This window comes from Cannabis sativa, chromosome 4 (assembly GCF_029168945.1).
Source record: "Cannabis sativa cultivar Pink pepper isolate KNU-18-1 chromosome 4, ASM2916894v1, whole genome shotgun sequence".
NCBI lineage: Eukaryota > Viridiplantae > Streptophyta > Magnoliopsida > Rosales > Cannabaceae > Cannabis > Cannabis sativa.
Window position 1 is genome coordinate 62,471,469 of NC_083604.1, and position 17,256 is coordinate 62,488,724.

The following is a 17,256-nucleotide window of genomic DNA, read 5'->3' on the forward strand; positions in this document are numbered from 1 at the left end:
TAGTTTAGCCTAATTAAAATTAACTTATCAACATAATTAATTTTAAAATAGATGAAACTAATTTTTTATTAGCTTATTTTAAAATTAATTTAGAAAAATACACTTAATTTAATATATTCTTGATAGTTATTTCTAGTTACTAAATTATATTTTCCAATATTTAATTAATTAGGAAAATATATTTAAGTTGAAAATTAATTTTAATTAATTTAGGTCATCTTAAATTAGAATATTTTTCTTATATATTAAATTAGAATTAATAATTAAGTTGATTTTATTCAAGATACTTAATTATTTGTTTCTAATTTTAATATATTTAATTAAATAGAATTATTCACGACACTTAAATATTAGATATTTTTCAAGAAATTTAATTAGATGGAAAATTATATTTAAGTTAGAAATTTTTATTTCAGAACAACTTAAATTAGAATAATTTTCAAAACATATTTTAATTTTTTTTTTTTGACTAAAGAGAAGAATTCATTAATCAAAACCAACCAATTACACCAAGGCTACAAAAAAACAGCCCCAAAACAACCCAAAAAACCACTACAGCCGGCCAACATCAGCCAAAACAAACTGCTACTGAAGAAGGCGCAAAAACAAGCCTTTTTCAGCAAGCACAACTTTCCTATCCTTCATGTTATACACCCTATCATGAACTATATGTTTAATTTCCTTTACTGATTTCAACACAATATAACAACTATCATTATAGACACAGTGGTTTCTATTCTTCCAAATCATATAAACTGTGACAGCAATTACAAGAATGATTATACCAGGATTTTTACTAGACAACCAACATAACCAGCCATTGAAGTCCAATGGCCACGACAAATACCCACACCAGTCAAAGATTCGCTGCACAACAATTCTTGAGTATCTGCAACTGAAAAACAAATGACTATGACTCTCCTCTTCAAAGTTGCAAACATGACAACCTTTAGTCTCTAACTCAATGTGAAACTTGGAAAAGTTGTCTCTTGTGAGGAGATGACCATGAACCACCTGCCAAAGGATGAATCTATGCTTGGGCAGCAATAAATTACACCAAACAGCCTTATCATAACAATCAATATTCTGCTGTAAGAGACCATTATAAAGCCGAGAAGCTCTAAACTTCCCATTTGTAACAGCAGCTATCACATTGTGCTTGCTAAATCTCTTCCTTAGAAGGAAAATTTTCTTCCAATACCAACTAACATCCCCCTTCAATTCATACTCCCAAAAATCAGCACCCTTCATATATATATATATCTATATATTATTTAGCCATTTAACCCAAAGAATGTCCATCTTATTCATGAGAGCCCAAACAAACTTCTTCCCATAATATATCTATTCCAATTAGCTCTATTTTTAAAGCCAAGACCACCAAAAGGTTTAGGAAGACATACCTTTTCCCAAGAAGCCAAGTGGATCTTGCTTTTCCCATCCTTGGATCTCCAAAGGAAACCCCGATAGAGCCTTTCTATTTCCGTGATCACACTTTGAGCCAGTATAAAAATGCTCATCCAATAATTGTGAAGCCCCAAAAGCACCGAATGAATTAGTTGAATTCAGCCAGCATAGGAGAGATGTCTCGTTGCCTAGGTGTTCAGCCGCAATTTAATCTTCTTCAGGATAGTGTCACAATTTCTCTCTTCCATTTAGTTGGTCTAAGAGGCACTCCTAGATACTTGAGAGGAAAGGATCCCTCTCTGAATTGTAAATCTTCCAACATCTCAGCTTTATCACCAGAAGAAACTCCCCCCAAATAAACTAAAGATTTTTCCTTATTCGGGATCAATCCTGTGACCTCCGAGAAACTTTCCAAAGAAACTTTGAGATGGTGGACTGCCTCCGGATTCCCCTTGCTGAAGAGAATAAGATCATCCGCAAAACAAAGACTAATCAACTTTAGACTTTTGCACATCGGATGAAACTTAAATATTTTTTTAGAGGATTCCAACATCAATCTTCTTGAGAGATACTCCATGATGAGCACAAACAAGAGAGGTGACATCATATCCGCTTGTCGCAGCCCCTTTTTCCCCCTGAAGTTACCTTGGAACCTTCCATTCATTATGATAGTATAAGAGGTGCCTCTCAAACACTTCATAATCCACATAACAAACTTAGCTGGAAAGTTTAATACGTCTTCAACAAAGCCCCAGTTTACAGTGTCATAGGCCTTACTCAAGTCTATCTTGATTGCACATCTAGGAGAGACAATCTTCCTCCCATAATTCTTTATCAGATCTTGGAATATCAAAATATTGTGAGCAATAGATCTATTCTTGATAAAAGCTCCCTGATTTTGATGAACCAACCAAGGAAGAACTTCAGCAAGCCTTTTACAAATCAACTTGGTGATACACTTGTAAACTGTGGAGCAACAAGCGATTGGTCTGTAATCAATGGCTCTCTTCGGATTTTTAACCTTAGGAGCAAGAGTAATGATAGTTTCATTCAGTTGATCAGGAATCATACCAGTATTAAAGAAATCCTTGATAGCATTACGCACCTCAGCTCCAATTTCAGACCAAAGCACATTAAAAAACTCAGAGTTATAACCATCCGGACCCAGACTTTTCGAACTCGGAATGCTGAACGTTGCCTTCTTGATCTCTTTGTTGGTGAAAGGATGAAAACTTCAATTGCTGTGAGAGAGTTAACCGATTCCCAACATCCAACACTCTACTTTTAAGCTGATTGCCAACATCATTGGTGCTGCCCATGTAGCTCTTAAAGTGATCAATATAGTGCTTTACCACCTCAGGATAGCTATCAACAATGTTCCCCTGGATATCCATGTAACTTGCTATTTTATTCTCCTCCCTTCTCTTCTTGATACAAGCAAAGAAGTAAGTTGTATTCCCATCTCCTTGGTTCAGCCAATTGACTTTGCTCCTTTAAACAAGCATACTTTTCAGCATTTTTTCATGAAGCACAAAATCTGAAGCAGCAATCATCTCTGCATTCACAAAGATCTCATCTCCTGGATTGTTCTGAGCTTGCATTTTAGCTTCAATAAACCTATCTCGAGCTTTTTGAAAGTTAGTCTCCACACTTCCAATCCTAGAAGAACTAAACACCTTCAGCACATCTTTAAGTCTAGCCAGTTTACGCTAAATGCCTAAAAGACCAGTAGCATGCACTAGTTTCTGCCAGTTTTCCCTAACCACTGGTTTAAACTCCCCATGGCCAGTCTAGTAGTTAAAAAATTTAAAAGGTTTCACTACTATCTCCACCATTACTGTTGAAGAGATGACTATAGCACAATGATCAGAAACCTCTTCCCAACTGAAAGTAGCTATAGAATTAGGAAATAAATCCACCCAATCCTCATTCTTGAAAGCATAATCAATTCTAGAGTAGATTCGGTCATGACACCCTTGGTTGTTAGACCAAGTAAAAAACGATCACTGCCTCTTCAAAGGGTCCACATACCCCAAGGTCAACCAATTATTAAAATCTTTTATTTCGCTTCTTGAAACCGGTGTCCCTCCAACCTGATAACCATAATCAATAAGAGCATTGAAATCTCTTAGAATAATCCAAGGTTTAACCGGGAACCTAAGATTAACTAGGTTCTTCCAAAGCTCCTTACGATCCTCCAAACCATTCATCCCATACACAAATGTAGCACAGAAAGCTTGAGTATGACTAGCTAACTTTACATAGCAATGAACAAATTGATTTGATTCTTCAATCACTATCACCCTAGCAAAAGTCTTTTTCCAAAAGAGCAGAAGCCAACCTTCAATTCTTCGACTGGTATAACTATCCCAACCAATAAACTTATTAGACATCATTTCCTTCACCTTCTCTCCTTTCAACTTAGTTTCCACTAAAGCTCCAACACCAATCTCCTTTATTCTACAAACCTTCAACACTGCCTCTTGTGTTTTCTCTTTATTAAGGCCCCTCACATTCCAACACATTATATTGCAACAATTCATAATGACACTAAGCTAACAAGTTCTCCATGTGTCCCACTCCCCTTATTTTGTAATATATCAAAAGAGTTCCTTCCTTTGTCATTTCTCCTTGGATCCGAAACCATCTTCTTAGGCTTAATCAAATGAGTCTTTTTAGGTGTCTCCCAATTCCCTTCAACTCCTTCCTTCCTAATTTTTACAGCTTCATTAGGCCTATTTTCACCCTGAACTGAATGACATATGGCCTCCCCAACTTCACTATCTCCTTTTATCCCCACAACATCATCTTCCTTCTCAATCCGCTTTCCTTCATCTTTCTTATCCAAGTCACCACCTTCCTGAACATCATCCCCCTTCTTCTTAGCTTCTAACTCTACTTCCTTACCCTTATTCTTCTCCACTCCTCCTCCTTTCTCCTCTTTTTTAACCCATTGTTTAGTCTCACCCTTTCTACAATCTGCCATGATATGCCCGAATCCCCCACAACTCTTGCATTTAACTGGTAACCATTCATAATCTACCCATGCTCAACAAGCCTTCCTTTTTCATTAATAAAATGAATAACTCTCGGAGGATTATCCGTAATATCAACTTCCACCAAAACTCTAGCAAATTTGACCATAGATCTCTCCTTAGTGACCTTATCTACCATGATAGGGTTTCCAATAGTACTAACTAAAGCACTCAAACACTTCTTCCCCCAATATTGCACCCAAGTCATGTAGCCAAATCCATAAAGGTACTGATTTAACCAATTTAACAGAATCTAAATCAGTAGTCCAAGGTCTAGTAATTACTGGTTTCCGGTCGAATTGAATGACTCCATGCTCTAGCACATGATCTCTAGTAGCTTCATCATTGAATTTGACAATGGTGTATCCACCATTCATACGCACGATTTGAGCTATTCCTAGTTTTCCCCACATTCCTTTCAGGAATCCTTCAAAAACTGCAAACGGTGGTTTTTTGCCCCCAACACCATACAAATGACTGTAGCATTCCAACAAGCAGCCTGAACTTCTACCTCCTCTGCATCAATTTGAGCGATTCGAACACCTTCCTTGATCAGAGGTTCTTCAAATTTCAATCTCGATTCCTAATCTTGGATCTTGCTCATTGGAAACTTCCTCCAAATACTCTAATATTGAGCTTGAAGGTCCTCATTATCCACAATATCTGCCCACGTTTGTTCTCCGACCAGTTTGTCCCCTTCGCCTAAACCATAGCCATCTTTCTCCAGAATTAGGTCATCAATCCCCTCCTTCAATCCTTCGTCAATCGCAGCCTCCTAGATTATAACTGCCTCCTCTCCAGTTTCTTGAACATTCCGACCATTCCCCTCACCCTTAGCATTTGATTCCACACTAGCCTCTCGTAAAATAGGCTTTCGGACCACCCTGCGCTTCTTCGCCATGGACAAAGCTCAGAGAGAAACTCGCACGCCTTTCTTTTTATTTTATTTTTTTTATCCTTTATCTCATTAAATTTTGAAATGCATTATTTAAATGTAGATATTTTAATTTTTTTTTAAAACGGATTAGAGTTGAAAATTAATTATTTTAAATTAATTTTAGATTAACTTAAATCGAGTAAATTTTGCATTAATGATTAATTAAAATAAATAGACTAAAATATATTATTTTTTAATTAGAAAATAAATAATTAGTAATTAAATATCTAGATGGTTATTTTTTGAGTAGACTTTTGGTATTTTTCTAGATATATTTAATTAAGTACAAAATTAATATTTAAGTTAATTTTTATTCAAGACACTTAAATATTTGATATTTTTCTTAAGAATTTAATTAAAAAGAAAAATTATATTTGTGCTGAAAATTAATTTATTACTTAATTTTATATCAACATAAATTTGAATAATTTTTTAGGAATTATTTTATTTTATTTTATATAAATTTCTGAAATGTATTTATCTTTAAACACATTGGATTTCTAATTTAGTTACATATATTTATTAGAAAATTAAATTTGAGTTGAAAACTAATTTTACTTAATTTTGGACCAACTTAAATTAAGTAATTTTTATAATATTTATTGAAAATTAATACTAAGATGGAAAATAAGTTTTTGTTATTTTCAGATCTATCTAAGTATAATTTTGTAAATATTTTAATTAAAATTTATATTTAGAGTTATCTAAATTAGTAATTTTAATTAAATAAAAATAAATATTAAAATAAATGATAGATGAAAATATATATTTTTAAATAATGAGCTTTAGTATAAAAATATTCGATCTCCATTGTTGGTTCTACATAGTTCTTATTTTAGTGAGATTCATCCCTAATATATGTTCGTTCATTAGCAATTTAACATCGTAGAATCTCAAAAGATAAGTACTATTGTAAGTCTTTTATTCTTAGTAACGATCACCCCAATAATGGTTGTTAAGAGTAGGGCTTTCAAAGTATGAAACAATGGTAGAAGCTCATAAGATAGAATGGCCTTGACTCTTGCCTAAACAGGACAACGCCAGATTCTTATCTTGATCGAATAGAAGGTTGCTAGAATGGTATCCATTTTAGATGAGCAGACTACTCTATTCAATGAATTATATATTTCACTCTTGTCTTAACGGGACACTGTATCAGTTTGTTGGAAACCTTGGAAATTATTTAGGATTGTTTGATTTTGTATTTTCACATGTCATTTCTACTTGCTAAATGCTTAATAATTTCTGAATGTGTATGATTTTGTATTGAACCTTATTTGATTTTTATTTATTGATATTTGTAGTTTTCAATATGACTATTAACAACCTAATTGTGTCACTGTTGACTGACAACAAGCTCTCTGGAGCTAATTTTGTCGAATGGAAAGAGCACATTAATATTGCTCTCTTAGGTGAAAACTCCATGTTTGTGTTAACTGAAGAAGCTCCTAAGCAACCAGGTGAGAATGAAACCAAGGTAGTTAAGGAAAAGTTTGAGCGTTGGCAGAATGCTAACAATAAAGCTCGATACTTTATGTTGTCTAGCATGGTTGATACCTTGAAAACAAGATTTGCAAACACTCTTACGGTTGTAGAAATCATTAACCAGCTAACTGAACTGTTTCGAATGGTGTCATATCAAGCTTGTTTTGAGGCGACCAAAAACTTTATCAATTCGCGGATGAAACCTCATCAGAAATTGCGTGATCACCTACTCCAAATAGCTAGTTACTTCCAGGAAGATAAGAATCGTGGAGCTATTATAGATCAAGAAACTTAAGTGAGTTTGATCTTAACTAGTTTGACTCCAACTTTTCTGCCCTTTACTTCAAATTATGTCATGAACAAGCTGACATTTGACTTTCACGAGTTGATCAAAAACCTTCAGACATTTGAAAATTTGATTGGAGGACCGTAGAAAGGAGGAAACAAAGCTCCTATTTCTAGTACTGCTGCTGCTGATACGACAAAGCCTGAGGCAAACATTGCCTCTACTTTGAAACCTAAGAAGAAGAAATGGAAGAATAGCAAGAAGCCTCTTAAAGTTGTTAACATAGCTAATAAGGGTAAAAAGGCTACTAATCCAAAAGCAAAGGAAAAAAGGAAATTGCTTCTATAGCAATAAAATAGGCACTGAAAATCCTGGTGTCCTAAGTTTTTGGCAAAGAAACAAGGTATTTCCAACTTTATTGTGAGTTCGTGTGTTTTTGAGAATCATTATCCCCTTTAGTTATTAATTCTAGATATATTAACCATGTTTATTTTCTTTTTATTTCAGCTCCAGCTGCTTAAACTTGGATTGTTATCCTAGCGAGTTGAGACGGATGGTTGGACAGAGGGGTGGAGATTGTCCAAGTTGAAGATGAAGCTCGTTATCTTCTTTAATTTTTGAATTAATTATTTTAGTTATTAAATAATTTAGTTTCAATTATTAGTATGGGATGTTTATTCCCAATTTCATATTATTGCAGATAATTCATTATGATATTTTTTTGAGAGTATAAATAAAATTTTCTCTTTAAGAGGTTTTCAGTATGAATTGCTTTTATGAAATTGAGTTTCATATTTTCTTAACTTGTATGCCAATATGGTAATATATTTATATGTTTATCATGTTTTATGTGTTTTGTATATATTAATGATACAAAATCTATGGTATAATAATCTCCGCAAAGAGATAATACCACATAAACACTTAAAATTTAACTTCAATGTTTATGAATAATTTTCATTTCTTAAGAAATTATTAAGATTTGTTTAATAAAAAATTCTTTTGATCTGATAGGGGCGGAAGAAGTTAAGAAGTGATATATGCAGTTCAAAGATCTTTATATATATTGAACTCTAGATTACATTCGAAACTCCACAGAATCTCTATAACACTTACGGGTGGAAGAAGTTATTGATATATGCAGTTCAAACTCTTTGAACTCTAGACTATACTCAATACACCATAAAATCTCTATGACACATATATTTTGATTAGACATGGATATATAATAATAAACTAACAAGTAAATTAATAGAACTTATTCTTGATCCTGTAAGTGTTCAAATAAATATGTTACTATCATAATAGTAACTTGATACTAGTAAAAGTCCTTGGACATAAAATCACAGTATCTTATCTTAGTGGGAGGATTTTAAAATTCGAGCCCATTATTATTTGGTTGACACTAGTGATTAATTTACTATGATATGTTCAAGAAATGAACTTTAAAATAAAACTAAGAAAAGTTACTCTAACCATTCATATAGATAGTATTAACTTATTTGTATTATGAGGATAAGATAGAAAATTTTTCCAATGTCTATTCGAATGACTCAAGCACAATTCCTGTTCCTTATGAAATGTTTTATGATATCTCTAATGATTACTTAATTTTAAGCAAGTATTTTACATTAATGTTAATGCTAAAATGCTATTTTGATGACTTAGTCTAGAAGGAACTTAATGTTTCAGAGTAAGATAAAATGTCACAACAAAAGGTCCCTAAGTAACAATAGTAAGAGGTTAAATGCACACTTGTGTATGCATTAACCAGACTCCTACTGTTGAGTGAGAGTCATCAAAGATGTAATCAAACAAGGAACATTGGCAGACAATCAAGAAGGAATCTCTGTAAGTGACCTATATGTTAGATGATAGGGGCGTATATTAGAATATTTATATCTACACCAACTCAAAACTTAATATTAGAGATGGTAGTTACTCTGGGGGTGGAAGAATTATTCTAGAAGGATGTAAAACCCCATCTATAATAATTTAGTTCCACCAGTGAAGCTAAATAACTTAGTTGTTTTGGAAAGCACTAGAAAGTTATTCAAACTGAAGAAAGTTCTTAACTGTTTTCATCTCTATTCCTTTTTTAGATAGAAATAGAGATGTGTCTTCTCTACATTCAGATGCACTTAACAAGTAGTAAAGAATTCAGCATCTCTAGAGGAGTAATGCATATAGAAATGCGATGTTACATAATGTTTTATGAACACAAAGGATGTAATGGTGGAGAAAGCAGTTGCTTACCATAGCTTTACAGTTCCTGTTATCTGGATTTAGTCAAATACACTAAATTTGATATGGATATCAAGATAATGGATTGATTGAAATGCACTTCTTGTTTTATGTTAGTTCAAGCGGGAGTTTGTTGGGATTTTATGCCTTAAATAAAACCCATTTCAATATAATCTTCTTTTTTATCAATAAAAGATTAGAAGTCATTTATGTTTACATGTAGTTTTTCATGTGTATGGTTGAATATACAATTTCTGTTAAATCCAGAACATATAGTTATTCACAATTACAGTGATGTCAACACAGTGGAGGGTAATTGTGATTATATGCTTCAAAAGTTTATGTCCCATGATTCATCCGTGCACTGGATTTACACTGATGTGATAGTCAGCGATAAAGTTTACTTACACCTTGGATAAGTGTTATGTTCTTTTCAGGGCATAGGTAAAGTATGCTAGTATCAATTGTATAGACTGTACATTGGACTGTGACTGATATTGATCTTGGTAAAGATATTATAAACAAACTGTTGTATCTTTCTAAGTTAATATCACTGGTTGATCTTACATCAAAAGATCTTAATCCTAATATGGTTAGGTTCGATCTCAAGAGTGTTATTTATGTTCTTAGAGTTGTTAGTAAAAGCTTACCAATTGGTTTGGTTAACACATATATCTTGGGAACATGATAGTACAATTGAGTGAGAGCGCTAATCATAGATATGGAATCTAATGCTTCTATCTGGAAATAGAAGTGAAATGAGGATTTCCTTCGAGCTTAGCTTAATAATAATAAATGGAAGAGCTCTTATTTCAGTAATTATATTTGTTTACTGAAATATCATTTATAGGAAGCTAAGTGTCTTAAGGATAAAATACATTGAGAGGTGGAACGGTAAATTTGACCCTACTTGATGTAAATCATCTATAGAAGATCTTTGATTATTGGGATAAGAATAATGGATAATTCAGCGTATCTGTATCATGGAACATACAGAGCGTTCTATATAATTAAGAGTGCAATTTTGAATATATAGTGGCACAAGGAAGAATTAATAAGTTAGAGGATTTACTTGGTAAATTCTAGATCTTCTTATTGGAAGCTTGGTTAGATAGGCCCATGGTCCCCACACTAGTTGAGATAATACTGCTTGTAAGACTCAGTTAATTGGTTTTAATTAATCAATTATAATTCTAAAATTATAATGTCTTATTTATGAACTTTCACTAAGCCATGGCTTAATTGTGAAGAAAAGAGGTTTTAGAGTTTATTTGTTAACTAAGAGACTTTATGAAGTCTAATTAATAAATTAATTAAATGGAAATTTTATTTGATAATTAATTCTAATTATTAAATAAATAGTTTCGACATTTAAATGATTGAAATTAGAAAATATGACATTTGTGAAAGCAAAGATAAATTGTTGAATAAAATAGCAAAAATCTAACTAGTGGGGCCCATCTTATGGCCCACCACTTAAGGGTATTTTTAGCCAATTATTTATCATTTTTTAAATTTCATATAATTTAAATCTAATCCTAAGAGAAATTCTATATTAGGAATAAAATGGTTCTCATTCTCATACAACTTAAGTCATTCTAGTGTTCATTCTTTGTCAGACAACTAGAAAACTTGAGAACCTCCTTCTATAGAATTCGAATCTCCCTTCTTTTTCTTCATAATTTCAAGCCTCGTAGTGAAAGAGTACATGCCCACCCATAGCAAGTCAAGTACTCAAACATAGTGTGTAAGATTGTGAAGAACCCAACACCTGAAGGAGAATCGGGGTCAGATCTTGATAATACTCTACGACATAAAGGAACAAGGGTTAGAGATCTGAGTGGAAGGAGTCATATTATTCATCTGCAATCAATGTAAGGTTTCTTAACTTTATATGTGTTTAAATTCTATTATTTTAGATAATTCATATTTAGGATGTTAAACAACATACATGGTAGTAAACTAGATCCCGGTAAAATAATCCCCAACACCCTAGTCATTGAAGTACAAATTGCCAACATGATAGTGGCTCAGTCAATGATCGATAACGTAGCTTCCTCAAATATTTTTTTCAAGTCAACATATAAAAAGATGGGACTTCTTCTAAAAGACTTAGTTCTTTACGCTCAGCTGGTGTACGATTTCTCCAGACAGAACATTGCTCCACTTGGACATATTCGTCTCCCACTCACCGTAGCAAAGACTCTAACAAAAAACACGCTGATGGCCTAATTTCTGGTGATTGATGTCCCTTCTACATTTAATGTCATGATAGGTCAGCTAACTCTATATGACTTTAAAGTTGTAACCTCAGTCTACCATTTATGTATCAAGTTTATTGACCGGGAATGGTCTTGGGTGTCTAAAAGGAGATCAAAAGACTGCACATTAATGCTACTACCTTGCCTTGACCAAGGGAAAAAAGGAAAATACAGCCGACAAAGGATTAAAGGTCGAGAAAATTTTAAGTAAAAAAGGTCCACCTAAGGTGGGGATGAAGACATGGATCATCTCTTTGGGGACCTAAGTACAAGCATCGTCTTGTATAGGAATTAGAAGAAGTAGAGATCGATCCCACTATTACGACTAAGAAAGTCAATATTTGACAAGGTTTGTTGCTCAAAATAAAATTTACTTTGATAAGACTTTCAAGAGCAAACCTTGACATTTTTGCCTAGTCGCATGAAGACATGGTCAGGATATAGCCCCATCCGTAATTTCTCACGCCCTCAACATTGATCTTGTGTAACACCCTAACTAACATAGGCGTATTACGTGATTTTTAAACATGTTGTGCAGCTCGTTGCTAATCAACGAGGTTTATGGAAAACGTGATTAATTAAAATTTTTGCTTTTTAATTAAACTTATAAAATATTTATACAAAAGACTCGGGATCCCGATTACAAAATCATTTACAAAAGTTTACTGTCTGCATAAAATACTTGTCGCCTAGCGACTAATTACAAAAATAGCCTTGCTGTCTCGAGGATCGTACGCTCCAGGCCTAACCGCCCCGACATGTACAATCTTCACCAGCTCGCTCACGGTCCATCAGCCCTAGCCTTACCTTTACCTACACATAAACATAGCACTGTGAGTCGACAGACTCAGTAAGAAAAGCATAATAATACTCATACATAAATCCCGGTCATGGTCAGACACCCATACCCCTGACCATAACCCTAACTGCCGTGTCCAACACGATACTGAGTCCCCCTAACTGCTGTGTCCAACACGTGCGAGTTCGAACGTTCATAGGGACGGTACTATTGACAAGTAACGGCCGATGTCGAGCAGGTCATACTCGGCCTATCTGAGCGTGTTACGGTATCGGCTGATCGGTCGAGCAGGTCATACTCCGTCATTTGGTCATACTCAGCTGTCGGGCGTGATACGTCAAATAGTACGGAACCACCAACCTAAGTGTCGACCGATCGGTCGAGCCGGTCATACTCACTTCTTGGTCATACTCCGGCTGTCTACCGACGTGACACAGTTGGATGGTTCGAAGCCAACATACATATCTAATTTAATCTAACAGGCTTCCTACATGCACGCTAAACATGTAATCTACATATGCATCTTGTTATACTAATCTTACGGATTCTGAATTCGAATTAATGCGGTCCTTATTTGGAACTATACGCGCGAATTACGGGCTCTACAAACCATAAAAATCACAACGCTATAAGTGATACGCTAAATCACTTCCCGGGGACTTAAACTAGGAACTTAAAGTTTCCCTATCGATAAACAGCATGGCAATACCCCAAAAAACATAAAATCGAGGAAAACTAGGGTTCCTGAATTTTCCCTGACAGGTAATGGCAGGTTGCCCAATAGAATTTCGATTCGGGAAATTTGAGACATTCGGAATTCGGATGCACAGGAATTCCGGTTCTCATGACGACAATTCAAAATTTCACACTTTGCTCAAATCAACACCAAACCATACCAAAACTTCCAGACCTGTTCTAAACATCCCCTAGAACATTTCTAAAGCATCAAATCCACCCAGAACGCACATAAACAAAAATCACCATTAAAGCTCAAGCTTTGAGTTCCAAACTCAAACTTGGTTAAACCTAGATAACATGCATCCAAACTAGCTTAAATCTACTTAATCATGCATATAAAAGCTTCTGAAAACACAAGAATTCGACCTCAACAAACACAGCAACAAAACACACAATTTCATGTTGAAAACCAAACTTTTGCATAGAAAAACTTTAGCTTTACTCAACCTAACTATCATGCTTCACAAACAGCTCAAATAACCTTAATTTAACATGCTTAACTCCCTGAAAACAACATATAAACACAGCAACAACAGCCACCCCAAAACTAGCATGCAACCTACCATTTCTCTTTAAAAACTTTCAAGAAACATAAGAGAAAGATGAAGAAACTTTACCAACAATTTGAGATCACTAAATCTGGTCAAAATGAGCTTGAATCACCAGGAAAAAATCCACTTCCTTGCTGCTCAAGGAGGGCCGAAAAGAGAGAGAGCTTGAGAGAAAAAGTTTTGCTTTTCTTTCTAAATTTTTCTAACTTTTGAAACTTAGTAATTTTGTAAAATAAAATAAGGGGTTTTACTTAATCATTTCAGCCAACAAATACAAAATAAAACACTTAATTCAATCAAATAAGGCCCACTAAAAGACAAAATATCATTGGGGGCAAAAAGACCATTTTGCCCCTCCATACTAAAATAACATAATTAACACTAAAGGGGTATTTTTGGGAAATTCTAACTTCCCGGCCATTCCCGACATTCCCAATGTCTAATAAACCGTCCCAAACTACTAACATACTAAGTTGTGATTTTTACTGAGCCGAACACCGAGTTCCAAAATACCGGGCACCGGAATGCAAAAATTATGAAAACTACTACATGACATAAAAATGCATCTCTGAATTCAATAATAACAGTATAATAAATTATTTAAATAGCTATAAATAATTTCATAATTAAACGTGATTAACTGCTAATTTCCAAATTAAACTAAGCGGTCTTTACATCTTGGTTTCTTTTTCGTATAGCAAAAACGAAGACTATTGGACAAAGAACACGCACCTGTACTTAATGATGAAGTAGATCAAGCACGTAGACCAAGTTCCATTATCTGGATAGAAGCACAGATCAAGTAAAGATTCTCAGAGATATTTTCCCCAAAATATCTCCATAATTATAGTCCATTTAGAATCCCTATCTTTTTGGGATTGATTTTATACGATTGAGAAAATTATGGGATTTGATTTTTAAGTTTCCCTAATTTCTCTTCTATTAACTCATGATAGTTGTAATGTACTTGCCCTATAAGTAGTGAGGTCATATCACTATTTCTGGATTCATTTTTTTGCATTCTGAAAGAGCAATTACTTTGAAAAAAATACTTGTAAGCTTTCTTAAGATTATCAGGAAACTCACCTGGCCGGACCTTATGATCTTGATAATTCTCTAAAAGTGATACAACTAAAAGGGGAGTAGGATATAACCACTATCAGAAGTCAAACCTCTATAAATCTTGTGTGTTCTTACTGCTTTATTTTATTATTTTGATCACTCATTATCATTGCTTTAAAGACTCAGTATTGTTAGCTAAAAGGGAGGTCAACAGTATGTGTTTTCCAAAGATTCATGGGGGGGCTTGGTTTTAGGCGGCTTCATGATTTAATATTGCACTAATTTTAATGAAGCTCAGTCTTACTCAAAAAGGCGGTCGTATGGTTGTTTGTTTAGGGATGAGTATTGATATCCTTAGGAACCCTTGGCTTCTAGTTCAAGATTATTCATTTGCTGTTTCGGATCACCCTAGTGTGGCAAATCGAAATGTCTTTAGTCTTATAAAGGTTGGAGAAACATCTTGGGATGAATAGGTTCTTAAAGAGATCTTCGTGGAGCGAGATGTTAAGCTCATTTTAAGCATTTATTTATTCCCCTCAATGTTTGATGATATCTGACAATGGATAGGTAAAAGATATGGTGTTTATTCGGTTAAGAGTGCTTATCGGCTTATTCAAGAGCTTAAAGGATAATCGATTCAATTTTTTGGAAAGCGTTGTGGGAAATGAGAGTTCCTCCTAACATTAAGGATTTGGTTTGAAGGGTTGCTTCTAGTTGTCTTCATACTCAAGTCCAATTAGGTGTGAAACATGTCCCTCTTCCCTCGTTGTTGTGTCCAAAGTGGTTACGAGTTGCTGAGTCTATCTCACATTGTCTTGTGGGGTGTTCTTTCCCTTTTGCATGCTAAAAGATGGTTGGTATTTTGGTAGTGGAGATTGGGGAAAATTCTTTTGGAGGATGGCTTCATGACATGTTTTAGAATTGGAATTCTAAGGTAAAGCATAGAGTTGTTATGCTTTGCTGGGCGTTATGGTCTGTGCGCAATGGTAAAGCTTGGAATGATAAGAATAAGACTGTGAAAGAGGTATTTCTTTGGCTAAAGGAAATTTTAATCGATGGAGATGTGCTCAAGGTAATAAACTTTTAGTTCATGTTTGTTCTCTTTACAAGACGGCGCACTTGATTGCACCAATTGGTAATACGATTAAAATCAATGTTGATGCAGCTATTTTTAGCAATCTGAATAGGCATGGGTATGGTTGGGTGGCACGAGACTCTTCTGGTCAGCTTATTTTGGCTCAGATAGCAAGTGAGATGGGTGTGGCTGACCATGTTCTTGCCGAGGCTATTAGGGTTAAAGAGGTTTTGAGTTGGTCATATCGTGAAGATATGGTGTTGGAGTCGGACAGTTTGATCACGATTCAAGCTGTCCGAAATTTGATGGATTTGCCTTCTATTTTTAGGTTATGCATCTCCAAGTCAAACAAGTTCTTTCTAGTTTGAAAAATGTCTTTTTAATTTTTATCAAACGCTAATCTTGTTGCTCACAATTTGGCTAGAGTTTCGTCGTTAAATGCTGGTTGCACTTATTTGGCTACTATAATTCTGAGTAGTTTACGTGATGTACTCTTAATGATTTGAAACAATGAAATTTGCATACTTCTATTCAATACAAGTATATATGAGAAATGCTAAAAGACACTAGTAGTATCTAGCAGCTGTCTATGTGTCAATTGTTGGGAATTATTTTACCAGGATCTTAGATCTACTCACAAGTATGTTTATTAACATCCTAAATATGAACTTTCTAAAACGATAAAATAAACACATATAAAGTTAAGAAAACCTTACATTGATGCAGCGGAATAAATGTCTCCTTCCACTCAGATCTCTAACCCTTGATTCCTTTCGTAGCGAGTATAATCAAGATCGAGCCCGAATCTCCTTCTTCTTCAAGCTTTGATCCTTCACGAGTCTTCCAATCTATGATTGAGTTGCGCTTGCTTGTGTGTGGGCACTTACTCTTTCACTAGGGTCACGAAAAAGATGAAGGAAAAGAGGGAGAGAGGTTTCGGCCAAGGTAGAGAGTGAGGAAGGCTCAGTTTTCTGAAGAGAGAAATTTCTGTCAGAAAGGCTTATTGAAAACTTGTATTTTGACTGAGCCATCACTTTCTATTTATAGGCAACTTACTAGGTTTAAGTTTAGAATTATTTGGCATTAAAATAATGAAAATAATAATTTGAAAAAGCCTTATAAGTGGCCGGCCATAGGTGTTGTAATGGGCCCCACTTAATTTTGCAATTTTATCAAATTTTATCTCTATTTTCTCAAAAATGTCAATTTTCTAATTCTAACCTTTTAAATGTCAAAACTAATTATTTAATAATTAAAATACATTATTAAATAATATTGTCATTTAATTTAATTATTAATTAGACATATAAAGTCTATTAATAAATAAATAAACCTAGAAAACTCTTTTCCTTACAATTTCACCCCTGCTTAGTGAA

The 17,256-nt window shown here is 34.2% G+C and overlaps 2 protein-coding genes across 2 annotated transcripts; one reads left to right on the plus strand and one right to left on the minus strand.

Annotated features, from left to right (window-relative positions):
- Positions 1-585: 585 nt before the first annotated feature.
- LOC133037051 (uncharacterized) lies at positions 586-1,251 on the minus strand. Its single transcript, XM_061113858.1, has one exon. The coding sequence runs from the start codon at positions 1,249-1,251 to the stop codon at positions 586-588; it is 666 nt and encodes a 221-aa protein (XP_060969841.1).
- A 5,440-nt stretch (positions 1,252-6,691) lies between these two features.
- Positions 6,692-7,498, plus strand: LOC115713491 (uncharacterized). Its single transcript, XM_030641974.2, has 2 exons — positions 6,692-7,009; positions 7,298-7,498. The coding sequence occupies exons 1-2, from the start codon at positions 6,692-6,694 to the stop codon at positions 7,496-7,498; spliced, it is 519 nt and encodes a 172-aa protein (XP_030497834.2).
- The last annotated feature ends 9,758 nt before the right edge of the window (positions 7,499-17,256 follow it).

Coding starts and splice junctions, on each gene's coding strand:
- LOC133037051 (XM_061113858.1), bottom strand. CDS start 1,251: ATGAAGGGTGCTGATTTTTGGGAGTATGAATTGAAGGGGGATGTTAGT.
- LOC115713491 (XM_030641974.2), top strand. CDS start 6,692: ATGACTATTAACAACCTAATTGTGTCACTGTTGACTGACAACAAGCTC. Junction 7,010..7,297: donor TAACTGAACTGTTTCGAATG/GTGTCATATCAA, acceptor GGAGGACCGTAG/AAAGGAGGAAACAAAGCTCC.